Source organism: Oreochromis niloticus, linkage group LG6 (assembly GCF_001858045.2).
Source record: "Oreochromis niloticus isolate F11D_XX linkage group LG6, O_niloticus_UMD_NMBU, whole genome shotgun sequence".
NCBI lineage: Eukaryota > Metazoa > Chordata > Actinopteri > Cichliformes > Cichlidae > Oreochromis > Oreochromis niloticus.
Genome location: NC_031971.2, coordinates 6145871 through 6159093, shown reverse-complemented (window position 1 = coordinate 6159093; position 13223 = coordinate 6145871). Strand labels below are relative to the sequence as shown.

At 42.8% G+C, this 13223-nt stretch overlaps 1 protein-coding gene across 1 annotated transcript; it reads right to left on the bottom strand.

Moving 5' to 3' along the window:
* Window positions 1-1439: 1439 nt before the first annotated feature.
* LOC100691479 (homeobox protein Nkx-2.3) lies at window positions 1440-5601 on the bottom strand. The gene is made up of 2 exons (XM_003454135.5): window positions 4888-5601; window positions 1440-3708 (listed from the first exon to the last, which is right to left on the bottom strand). The coding sequence occupies exons 1-2, from the start codon at window positions 5321-5323 to the stop codon at window positions 3062-3064; spliced, it is 1083 nt and encodes a 360-aa protein (XP_003454183.1). The 5' UTR covers window positions 5324-5601; the 3' UTR covers window positions 1440-3061.
* Window positions 5602-13223: the final 7622 nt, after the last annotated feature.

Sequence of the window (13223 nt, the reverse complement as noted above, 5' to 3'; positions counted from 1 at the left end):
ATTCTATTATTAGTTAAAGCTGAATAAATGTATGTTTTTAAGATTTTTATCATTTGAGTGGTCTTATCTATTCTGTTGGGGTTTTTTCTTCAAGTTCCTTTTAGCTCGTTTATGATGATGATGATGATGATGATTATTATTATTGTTATTATTATTACTGTTGTTGTTGTTGTTTATTCACTTCCTCATGACCTTGCAGATAGTGGTGTTTACCTGCTAGACGCCTCTCTGTCTCCTTTTTATTTGCCTCCATCAGTCTCTGTCCTGCGGGCCGGCAGCACTTCAGGGCGCAGAGCTTATCAGCTTTCTGTGTTTACCTCTCAATTAATCCCCATTAGTAGGGAGAAGGCATTAAGGCCGCTCTGGTGGCCTCTAATGTTGTTTTGTCCCAAACAGGAGATGGGCTGGTTAACAGCTCAGACGGACAGATCTCAATCTGAGCACAGAGCCGGACAGTCTGGCAGGGAAGAAGCGTGAGAGACGCACCGATCACCAACAACGATAATTATACTGATATTGGCTGTGTTCTTATTAACGCAGCCATTACTTTAGGACAGTTACCCAGATTTTAATTAAATTCAGTGACGCGGTGTGTGTGTGTGTGTGTGTGTGTGTGTGTGTGTGTGTGTGGACATAAAGTAAGCTCAGCTTATTTCGAAGTTTAGATATTACTGACTCACTGAACCCGTGCCGCACTTTCACACAGTAACGCACAAGTGAGGTTTCGGTGTGAAACGCTCGAGTAAACGTAGCTCCCGGTGTTTGCTCTCAATGTTGGCTGCGGTCTCCCATTAGGACACGAGTGTGTGGGTGTAATTACACAAGAATGGGTTTGGGAAACAATTGTTCTCAGGCCGGAGGAACAATTACTCGCAGGGGAAAAACAGCAATTGATGCTTTCCCTCCCTAATTTTCTCATAACTTCCCTCATCATTTATCTTCTTAAGAATTATTTTAGCAAATAGCTGGACAGATTTTTCGTCCCATAAACGACAAAACACAGGTTTGAGATGAGCTTGGTCCTCAAATTATGCCCAGTGCCTGTTTTTGGTCCTCACTTGTGCGTAACGCTCGATTATGAGCCAGCGAAAAGGAATTCTTCTCACCAAACCACCAACCAGCCAAACTGTCAATCTTGTTATTTTGGTACTTTCAGCTTATAGTTTTTCCTATAAAATATCAGAAATTGGTGAAGTGAAATTAATCTACAAACAAATCTTAGTGGGCATCTTCGCTATTTGAGTATTTTCCGCTTTGTTTGTATTGTGTTTTAAAATTTTTACATTTACTACGTAGGAGAAAACTAGTGATTATCAAATATGAGAAATTTGGGTTGGAAAATATTCCCAAACTGCTGTCCATTCATTTTAAGTCATTAACCTTTTTTTGCACTGGACTAAACTCTGACGAATCGAAAATAAATAAATAAATAAATAAAATAATAATAAAAAATGTTGTAGCTTTATTTCATAGTTGAATCAACAACTGACCATTCCAGGGAAATATTCTGATTTTGTACCCTTCAAACTAAGAACCTTGGATCCTTGGCCTGCGCGAAAAATATTAAAATATCCGTTTGTGAATTTTTCTTTCAGTAGTGCGCAACGGTCTTAGGAAATCTATTGAATGTGAATTTTGTTCTGTGATATTGTATAATTATTTGTGTTAATAGATCCATAAATATATGTATTCAGAAGATTTTTCTTTCCGAGTTTGGACTGTTACCTGTGAGAATGAGCTGAAATAACACCCTCACACTGAAATAATAGACTGCACTGCAGCCTCACCGGGCTCACCCCCTTAAAATTCTCCAGTCCATTTTCCTCCTCGGGATAAATGGTGAAACTTGTAGCAATAATACCCTCTTCTTTCACACAAACGCCTCCCCGCTGCCATCACCTCGAGCCCGGCTGCCCCCGAAGCCTCACGGCTGGGGATCTCGGAGAGCCTTTCTCCGCGAACAAAAAAAGCCTCCTGAAGGGGAACAAAAGTGACCACATTTTTCCTCCATGTCCCCTTCTCCGCGCAGAATAACCCGCTGCCTGTCGCTCAAATGGGAATATTAGGACGTCAATCTCACGGCCCCTGTGCGCTTTTGTCTTTGCTGAGTGCCTAGCTCTGCCTACCACACACCTTTTGTCCGACAATCCAATAAGAGCCATTATTCTCGCTCCCTAGCCCGGCTGCAGCTCGCTCTTCGGGTATTTTAGGTGCTTAATCGCGTCCTTTTAAGGACCTCAAATGGAGAATAACTTCCTCCTTTCACGTCGCCTGGCACCGGGACAAAGAGTTCCTGTGTCCTAGTCTCTACCAGGACCTGTGTTTATGAGCAAAATCTGCCACCACGAATCAGATTCACTAATATTCACCATCTGATTCACTGTTACACCGTATGGAAGCAAATATATACTATCAATAATATTTCTTTGCAGATTTGGGGGAAGATAGGATTTCATTTTCTTCTCTGTGATGTATTTTGGTATTATAATAATCGTTTTTTCTCAAATTTAGCACACAAAATAAGATTATTATGCTTCTGTGCGGATACAGAATCAAAACGCACTTTCTTTAATCTCTTGGGTTTATTTGAATAGATGCGAAATAGACTAAAACAATTCTCTGTTGAACCAAAAAAAAACAAAAAAAAAAAACATTTTAAAGCAGTTCAGTCTCTCCACAACCTAAAAACATAAACGATAAAAACAATCGTTAAAAAAAAACAGTCTTTTTCAGTTCAATTAAGGAGAAATGCGCAAACTTGTGCGCAATTTCCCCCCTGCGCTTCAGTGCCGAACTAGAGCACCAACAAATATTGGACCACAGAATAAAAAATCACCCAAGCCTGTGCTGTTCAGAAATTCGACAACCAGCAAATTACGGAAACTAATTTTCTCTATAATTCTCCAAATATCCGGAAAAGTGAATCCAAACGCGCATCCGTTATAAGCAATACTGTATTCTGTCTGTATTTTGACCAGGTTAATACACACTTCTAAAGGAAAGAATGTGGGTTGGAGAACTCCGTTAAAAAAAAAAAGATACTGGTTCTGTTATGGTGAGGCTACCAGGCCCTGATCCCCTGCAGGGAGCCCTGACAAGATGTGACCGCTGTCCCTTGGTGTGTTTGAGCCTGTGGGGAGCTGCCGAGGCCGCTCACGTTTCCCAAGTTCATGTTCATGAAGGCGTTGGGGGTGCCGGAGGGAGGAAGGGCGGGGATACTGGTGTAGGTGCAACTGTAGTTGGTGTTATACGCCGGGCTGTTGTACGTGTAGGCCGGGTATCCGTTATAGCCGTACGGATTGGATCCGTACGGAGCAGTAGCCGCAGCGGCATAGCTCTGCGCTCCTCCCAGACACGGCTTCCCATCCCGAACCAGCACCGGCACGGCCACGCGCCTCGGCGGCGGAGGATGATGCTGCCCCGTCGCTTCCAGAGACTTGTCCTGCCGCTGCCGTTTGCACTTGTAGCGGCGGTTCTGAAACCAGATCTTCACCTGGTTCGAAGTGAGTTTGAGGGTGGTCGCCAGGTGCTCTCGCTCCGGGGCGGACAGGTAGCGCTGCTGCTTGAAGCGCCTCTCCAGCTCAAAGACCTGCGCCTGGGAGAAAAGCACTCTGGGTCTCCGCCGGCTCCTCTGCTTCTGCACCGGCCTCTCCGAGTCGCCCTGCCCGCCCTCGGCTGCCTCCTCCCGGGACACCAGCCCGCAGTTTTCTGGGCAGGTTGGGAAATTCACAGAAGAAGTATGAAGTTAATATCTCTTTAAGAAAACACGGGAATCATTTCTCCCAATTGTGCCAATTGTTTTAATCCTCATTCAATAAAGTTTTGAACTGAAGCCACAGGCTCTCACGCTCCCGTCAGTACCTGTCAGATCCACGAGAACCTGTCACCGCAGAGACAACACTCCACGGCAGCTCAAGCTTTTAGCCAGGGCCCACAATTCAAAGATAAAACACGGAACGCCGGAATGGACTAATTATAGCTGGTTTATTTATTCATTTATTTTTAACACTTCTGAACTTAGAAGGATGCAAGTCACTTACCCGCTAATTCTGTCAACAGTTTATGTCTGATGAATAATTGTGTGAACTCTGTAGAGAGGAGCCGAAGTCGCCGTGTCCGCCTGTGTTTATTAGCGCTACTTGTCGGTGTCACTTCTTTTACAAGCCTCTTTAAACTAATTGTCGGTTTACGGTCCAGACAGCATAACAGACTCCAAATAACAGGCAAGCGACTGAACCACTAGAAAGTGTTTGACATTTCCAGACTTTACTGGATTCGTCTCAGGGCTTCTGACTTCCACCATTTGGAAGCTCTTTATTGGAATAATGCCCGGCGTGTGTGCAGATGGAAGAGCCGGGCAGAGACAAAAGGCCCCAGAAAGCCGCGAAACCCAATATATGTTCCACGTATTTCATTAAGTATTTTTTGCACGTATTATCTTTTGATTTTTCCGCCGGGTGTCATCTTTAAGGTCACGCGAATATTATTTAGAAAATTTCACAGAACTATATTATGTTTTCCCCATTTGGCTCACATGAAGTTTAAAGTCTCTTGGTATTAAATTTGATAATGAACCATACAACTGTGACCAGATCAGTTACAAAGAAAGTGGTGTGTGAAAGTTGATGCTAACATTAGAGGCGTTTTTACTATTTGCTGTTTGGTTGGGTTACAGGTCACTGAGTCTGTGGTAAACATGTAAAGCATTCTGCGGGCACTGAAAATATGACATATTAAAGGTTTAATCCGCTTTGCTCTTTCGTCCTTTATTCTGTGAATCTTTCTGGTTTTCTTTAAAAGGCCTGTTGAAATCTTTTAAAATACTTTTACGCGCGTCTTTTGCCTTTTCGTGCAGTTTTTACAACAGCAGCTCGAATTTGTACTCACTGCTCTCCTGCTCCTCCAGCTCAGCGGCCTCCAGCTTGGCTCCCTGCAGGCCGGGATGCACGTACATGTCCGGAGACAGGCTGGTGTCCCCCCGTTCTTCCTCCCGCACTGCAAGCGCGCTGAGGTAAGCCAGGTTGTCTTCTCCGTCCGAGAAGGAAGGGCTGTCCCGGGCTCCGGCGAGCATGCAGGACGGCGCGGTTTGGAAATGCTGCTGCTGCTGCTGCTGGGGAGGAGAGCGGGACAAGTGCTGCTGGGTGTGGATCCGGTGCGTGAGCTCCAGGGTTCCGGACTGCTGCTGTTGCTGTTGTTGCTGCTGCTGCTCCAGCTTCAGGATATCCTTGACAGAAAACGGCGTGGAGGTGAGCGGGCTCTGCAGCATCATGTCATCCAGCTCCTGCTCTGCAGCATCGAGGAAATGAAGCCCTCCGAGTAACATGCACTCCCCTTCGCCTTTCCCCACTTTTTTCTCTAGCAAATAATTGAGCGTAAAAGCCCCTTGTTTGGCAATCGGAGGTGCGTTAAGCCTCTGAAATCCCTCATCGCCATAAATCGCACGAAAACACGGGTATTAGTCCCGGGTTTGTCCATGCAGATGTCTTGCCTGACAGATATAATATCGGGCTTTGTGAGTGAAGTTTGGACCGGGGAGGGGAAGGAGCACCTCTGCCTCTTCTGGTATCAGGGGGAGGGGTGTGTGTGAAATGGAAAGTCCGTGAGGGCTGGAAGAGAAACGTTTGGGAATTAGAGAGAGAGGGGAGGAGGGAGGGGCATAGGTGACGCGTTTGCACGGACTGGTTATGTTTTTTTGAACGTGGTGAACTAAGAATTGTACTGACAATTCTCGTCCACTGCCCGGTTCCTTCATGTTTCTGTACATCTTGGGGACAGTCCCAATAGGACTTATAATCTGGGACTTCTCTTAGAGCTGAAGAAGCTTCTCGGATGAGAGATGAAACGTCTTCAAGAAACTTAAAGAAGTCCAGACGCTTTTCTTTCCAAGCTCCTTAGATTGTACTTAAATTAGTTTCCTTACTTTTTACGCACTCATTTAGCTCCAAGAAGCACAGAAAGAGTCCTGCGAATATCTAGGCCCTATACGTTTATTATTATATTTAAATCTAATGTACACAGATATTTAAAAATTATTATTGTTGTTGTTTACACTTGTTATACCCCCGGGGTCCTTGTAGTTTTGCGTGGCCCTTGGTTCTGTGCAAATCCGTGTGCTCTTTTCAGAGGCTAACAGTTCGTGTTAGCGGTGATACGTCAAGGTCAGGTTAAGCGCAGGAGTTCCTGCCTTGTAGATGAAGTGTAACTGAGTTGACTAATAGTAGAAGTTTCTCTGAAAATCATTACCCAAAATAATATAATAATAAATTTTAGCGCCAGGAGACATTTTTGTAGCCAAAATGTGGAACAATGGTGGGTTTAAAATTGCCTTTTTGGGGGGGCTTAAAGTGGTCAAAAACAGCAGACAGGAAATAAAATATATATGCGATGGAACACATAATAATCTATATGTACAAACGTGTACTGCTTTTATTCTTTGAGACATTGACTGGGTTCAGTAAAGGCCGCTCGCTTCCACGAAGCTCCAGATTTTCAAACCTTTACTCTGTTTTTTAGAGAAGTTGGACTGCACATCAGGGACGTGCGTAAAATACTCCAGAAAACTTCCCCGTTTCATATAACAGCGGAGCAATAAAAGTGTCTGATGGCGCTTTAAACCTGTCACTCACTGCAGCTCCACTGAGGCGCAGATCCCCGCTGTTTACTGCACAACACGGAGCTGCTATCATTTTTGTTCACTCTCAGAACTCTCAGCAGACTGCATGTTGTGATGCCCGGTCTCTCTGCGCCTCTGCAGCCTCGTCTTCCAGCAGCTCTGCTCGGTGTCCCTCTGTCCTCTTTATCATTGCTGTTGTATTAATAACCGCTCTGGGCCGATAAGCAGTCCCCCCCCGGGGCAATTAAAATTCCTCCAAGAAAACTGACTGACGTTTTTAGCCCGGCCTAATCTGCTCCTATCAGCTCCCCTTTCCGTTTTGCAGTGGGACCCCTCGCCTCTTTCACCCCTCTCCCTCTGGTCCTCCTGCGAGTTTTTCCTCTCTGGACACATGGCAGGTGGACGGCGCCTGGTAGCTGGACTCCTCACAAACAGCTGCGATATTAGAATTACTAACTCAGTGCTTCTTTATTGAACCTGCCAACGTGCTGCATCAAAAATATTAGTTTCAAAGGCGCGGGCTCAAAACATCTACGTGACTCATTTTATTCAAGTAACTTTTTAAGACAGTTTTCAGCTGCATGTGTTGTTTCATACACACACATCCACAGTGAATGCCACAGAAAACTCGCTGGGGTTTGTTTGTAGTTCATTTTAATGGGAGAGCTTCTTCTTCTTTAGAATCAGTAACGTGGAAGTTTGGAGTACGCCTGGGGCAATCTGTCGCCCCAAAATTTAATCACACAATTTAACATTGTGTCCTGGTGAAGTGGAGTTTTCACTGTTGTTTCTTACAGTCTGGGAAAGAAAATTAATTTGGTGAAACAAAGAAAATAATATCTGTCCTTTTTTTGGACTATTAGGATATATCATAAAGACAAAGCTTAAACTCAGACATCACAAGTTGATGACTAAACACAAAAATAAATAAGTAAATAAAATTATTTCAGGCTCACATGTCTGTGTGTTTGTGTTGTGTGGACACTTCTGAACATCCATGTAGACCAAAAGTGGGCAATTCATTTTCCCAAAGGGCCACATGAGAAACTGGGACTGCTGCAGAGGGTTGAACTCACTTTTATTTTTGACCTCACCTTTAGTGTGGCCCTCTTGGGAAAATGAATGGTTCTCTCCTGTAGACATACAGTCATTTTTGTTTATGTATTAACTTGCTTTATATAAGTGAAATGGGATTTAAATTTGGTAAACTCTATGAAAAGAAATTGCACATGCCAACACAAACACTCTGATATTTCTGATAGGTGTTGCAATCAAGAGCAAATTTACTAGAAAAGCTTTTTTCTAAACTCTAACATTTATCTCTCAGTTTTTCATTATCCAATGTGAGAAAAACACACTGAGAGAAAGGAACATAAACAAATGACCCAGAGCAAAGTTTCCCTTCAGGTCCTGTTTTCTTCTTTCAAATCTGCAAAGATACTGAATAACACAATCCTGTTTTTCATATGTAGTTTACAACAATTCAGAATGCATTTGTAGACTTTTATTAAGCTTTCTTTGAGTCTTTGCAGAATAAAGTGTAACAAAACTGCACAATCAAGATCTGACATGATTCCATCCATGAGCCTTATGGTCCCCACGGGGCCCCCAAACATACTTTAAATGTGACCACATATGTTTTCACCATTTCTCTCTTACAACAATGTAACTGTTTATTTATTTAAGTATTAGGATCAAAATTAGCAAATTTGTCTGAGATGTAAAAAAAAAGGAAAAAGTTATTATATTGCAGTTTATTTTATTATGTTAAATATAACTGCCGCTGTGCACATTGTCATAATTTCATAAGGGGAACAAGGTAAATGTAACACCAAACTAAACTAAACTAACAATGATCCTGTTTATGGCCACACACAGACCTGTGCCGGTTGCCTGTGTGTAACCCAGCAGATAGTAAATATCCTGCGATGCAGCTCTATCTATGGAGCTAGAAACAGACAGATGTATGTGTGGATGTCCGTGTAGACACCTCGGCGACTTTCTCTATTTCACTCTATGTCATCATCGAGCGCGTCCTCGTAAAAAAGGGCCAAACAAGGCAGGATGGTGTTTAGACTGGCACACGGCCGCCTCCATTTACTTTAAATAAGCATTAAATCCAAAGACGCCAGACTGAGCACTCGCTTTCTGTGTGTCAGTGTAGCCAGAGCTCTAAAGTAGCTATTGGAAAGAAAATAAAACTTGTTCAAGTTAAGCGAAATGGGACATTTAGTTTTGGTTGGGAGGGCAAGCATTTTGAAAATGTGGTGCTCTTGGTGTTCTTAAAGGGTCTTCAGAGTGAGGAATTCTTTAACCGTGAACTATGCATGATCTCATTTTAGATTTAAAACTTGAAGCTGACTCTGTGGAGCCACACTCAAGAAAGAAGAACCTAATGACGCAAACAGGCTACATATTGAGTCGCTCATATTAATCCAAATATCCATCACATTCAATGTATAGTGCCACAGTTTCTTGGCTGTTACCAGTTCCCACCCAACATTAAAAGGATATCCTTTACTTTTTAAAAACAATTTCATGCCCCTCAGCATACAAACAGTCTGATTGAAATGTTGCTCTTATTCAAATCGATCTACATCTGCACCCTGGAGATCAGGGAGAGGCATGAGCTTTTTAGACTCTTTGAGCTTGTTGTTTTGTCAAGTAGCTGTTTTTAGGATGCTAGCTGCTGCACACCATCTGCCCAGAAAAGACTGGCTGATGAATAAGGATCGTGTTGCACTTAAAAACATTAAACGTTCTTGTCAGAAGCAGTGCAAGTGTTGGGAATTCTTCACTGTGTGTGTGAGTGTGTGTGTGTGAACTTTAGGGATCCTACATGTCCTCTGAGGTTTTGCAGTAAAGCTGGAGGAATGCCGCGAGTTCAGCTCTACAAACTGCAGCGACTCACTTTACTGTATATTGTCCATCTGGAGGGAGGAGGCTGTTGTGTTTGTGGTGCTGACAGACGTGGAAGGGAGACTGCGACCTTTCCGGGAGCTTCTGATTGGACTTTTATCTTTCACACAAACAGAGATAAGTCAGTTAGAATGCGGGTGAGTGAAGCTTATCACAAGTTTGATGGGTTAAATTACTTGAATGTATCACTTTGCCTCTGTTTACTGAAAAAAAAACAAAATCATGTTTTCTTTGAAGATTACAACCTCTGAAATACTGAAGGACTACTTGGTCATTTTGTTACTAGATCCTTCTCGATCTCTGCTCCAAGACCTCATGCACTTGGTCACAGTCTTTTATGCTACAGGTACAAATTATACAGGGCAATTTGTGACTCCTTTCTTTTAAAATACCCTGTCAGCTACCACCACTTACAAAGCTACTAACAACAGATTTTGCTTTGCATTTCCTTGAAAATTGTTACTTGTTACTTCCCTGTTCTCCTGCAATTATGTTGTAAGTATGATTAGATACTAGAAAGTAAATACTTAAATTTGAACATTTTCAGGGTAACATTTTGGAAAACAAACAGCAGAATATCCACAGGATCTGAAGAACATCAGCCATGCTTTTTAAAAAAAATTTTTTTTATTGTTTTTATCATGCTTGCACCAAGGTCAAAGTTTAACTAATTATATTTTTCAGTTATAAGCCTATTTTATTTAATATTGTTACAGAACTCATAGTCACTCCAGGGAATTTGGGTTTGTGTTTTTTTTCTTTTTTGTTTGAAGCCATAACTTTACAACTGGGACATTAGTGAATTTAGTGAGATTTCTCTCTCCCTCTCTCTCTCTCTCTCTCTCTCTCTCTCTCTCTCTCTCTCTTTCTCTCTCTGTGTTATGAATGTAGTTGGTAACAATAGGAAATGCTACACCTCTTGTCCTCTGTCTGTTTGCGGCCCTGCAGAGGCGCCAGGCGGCTCTGGATGGTTGGATGGAGAGAGAGAGAAGTGAGGGAGATAATCACCGCTTCAGAGCCATGCATTTGTGTGGTGTGTGTGTGTGTGTGTGTGTGTGTGTGTGTGTGTGTGTGTGTGTGTGTGTGTGTGTGTGTGTGCGTGTGTGTGAGAGAGCGAGCGCATGTGTGCGTGCATTGTGTGTGTTTGGATGTAAAGGACAGTTCAGATAGTTGTCAGAAGGTTAAATGTCATGATGAAGGAGGGTCAGCAAGCTCCACAAACAAACTTTATTAGGCAGTTAAAGGGCAATAACTGACACACACACACACACACACAGCTGTATACTATAAACAGAGAAATGATACGACTCCTAAAGTCGTATCATTTCTTCGATTCAGTGTTATGCGGACAGTAAAAATTCAACAGTAAGGGGGAAAAAAACAAGTCAGTTTGCTTTGAAGGTAAGGTGGGCCTCAGCCTGAGAGTGTGTAGAAGCGTACAGGGATGAAATAGAACTGAATGGAACAGAGTGCAGATTTCAAAGTTTTCAAGTGCAAAAGATTTAAACCGAAAACCACGATTGCACAATCAGTTCAAATGAATAATAACTTGACAAACGAACCGAGTAATAATAAACATGTTCTTAAAAATAATTATTATTTTTTTGTTAACAAGATATTTACTAGCAATTCTTTCGGCTGTGCTGTGTTTTATTCGTCTCCAGTTTCGGAAATGCGTTTTGATTTATAACCGGTTTTTCTTTGTTTTCTTTCTTTTCGTGAAATGACGCAGTAAGAATGCATTCAGTTAAACATGCATTTCTCGCCTGGATCACGTTTTGTTCGGTTTGGCAGCGTAAAGAAAAGTCGTCCTTTATTTAGGTGGTTCAACAAAATCAGCGAAAATGACGAAACTTAATGAAATATGTGTAAAAACAGAAAAATCTTTTTAATACTTTATTGTCTTACAGAAATTTGAATATTAGATCTTAATACATCTCGATTGTCCTCACCTGTTAAAATGTCACCTTTACATTGTTTCTTACATTATAAGATCACTCTGTAAATGTCATTAAACTTTTGGGGATGTCCTATCCAGACAGTTCGATTAGGGGCTAAAACAACAGGAACAGGATCTTCATTTTGTGATAAGCTCGTACAAAAGTAATCAAAAAGTAAACAGACAGAAACAAGTGTACATCTTTGCAGACTGGACGTGAATCACCGCTCTGCTCCCTTTGTCGTGCGTAAAAGTTCGCGCGTCTTGGAGCCTGTAGCTTAAAAGCTGAGAGTGCATGCGTGTGCGTGCGTGTGTTTAGATAGCAGAGGCCTGCAGCCAGTAATAGCTCCATTAAGCAGAGTTGGAAGACGCTATCTCAGTGATCCGTAACGTCTACCTCCGCCCTGCAGGACAGGGCCAGCGGCCACACACACACACACACACACACACACACACACACACACACACACACTTCTCCAAAACACACAATTTGATCTCCAAAACAACGCCGCGATTTAGCGGAAAGACGTAGAAACATGGCGGCTTAAAAATTCGGGCTTTTCAGGACTTTTTCTCCCGAGGCCTGTCCGACGTTTGTGGGGAAAAAACAAAAAACAAAACATAACAAACAAACAAAAAAACACAAAACAAATAATAATAAAAAACAGAAGTAATGAGAAAGAAAAGCGCACACTTTTTACGCAAAAAAAATTCCTCACATGATTGTATCTTCAGATGTCAGGCCTCCTCTCTGTTGATGTGTTTGGCCCTGATTCGGAGTCGTTAAAAGTGCGGGACAGACCTCTATATCTCTCATACACAACCGCAAACACACAGCATGACGCAACCGGCTGTGTTTATGAACCCGCCCGGCCTGCTGTATAAATTGCGGCGTTGAATGGTTTACCTAATGGGACTTCTGTTTCTCGTTTTCTGTCACCCGGCACGCCAGACCCGGCTGACAAACGACCGACTTTTACCGGCAGAGGAATTCCTGATTTATGTGGGAAATGAAACAACAGCGAAGCGTTTTTTTCTCGTCTTTAACCATGCAAATAAAGTAAATTATCTCCACCCTGCAAACATTAATAGCGGGAGATTTGTATATAAACGCGACAGCAGAGAGGAGGCGATGTCTTCCATGGTGATAGATGTATGTTTTGTTATTTTGTTTCTCATATTGTGGCGCGATGGAGGAGGAATAAACTTGAGCTGGATGCAGGGAGGGAGACCCGCCGCCCAGTATATCGACTCCTAAGCCTCCACTTCCATTGTTATTACTGCAGAGGAAACAAGTCGTTACAGCCACGGTGCTCTGATTTATTGCCGTGTTGTTTCGTTGCTTAAGTAGAAATTTCCAGCGGGGCTTGTTGGTCTAATTTAATGAGAAAACCACGCAGGGGCACGTTTGTAGAACGAACGAGCGTTTAGAGGCTCTTTAGTCTTATCACACAGCGGGGATTCATTTTGTCTGAGCTTTCGAGGAGAGAAGCATTTTTATGATGAATAATTTGTCCAGATAAACGCAGGCAATGAGATGAGTCCTCCCGTCTCCCGTGAGAAGTCTGTGTGTCTGTGTATAAACTGGAGGGCATTAGTGCCTCCAGGAGAGAGACAGACCACTCCATCACGGCGCAGACAGTCCGGATTCCCCCATTAGAGCCCTTCGCCCTTTTTCTCTCGCTGAGCGTCTTCTTTATCTGCTCTCTATCTCCTAAACAGCATCCAACCTGGCTGCTTTACAACCTGCCG

Bases quoted from the DNA above. Each gene is read 5' to 3' on its own strand.
- LOC100691479 (XM_003454135.5), bottom strand. From the start codon at position 5,323: ATGTTACTCGGAGGGCTTCATTTCCTCGATGCTGCAGAGCAGGAGCTG. The intron at 3,709-4,887 runs GTGAGTACAAAT...CAACCTGCCCAG, and splicing joins GCTGGAGGAGCAGGAGAGCA to AAAACTGCGGGCTGGTGTCC.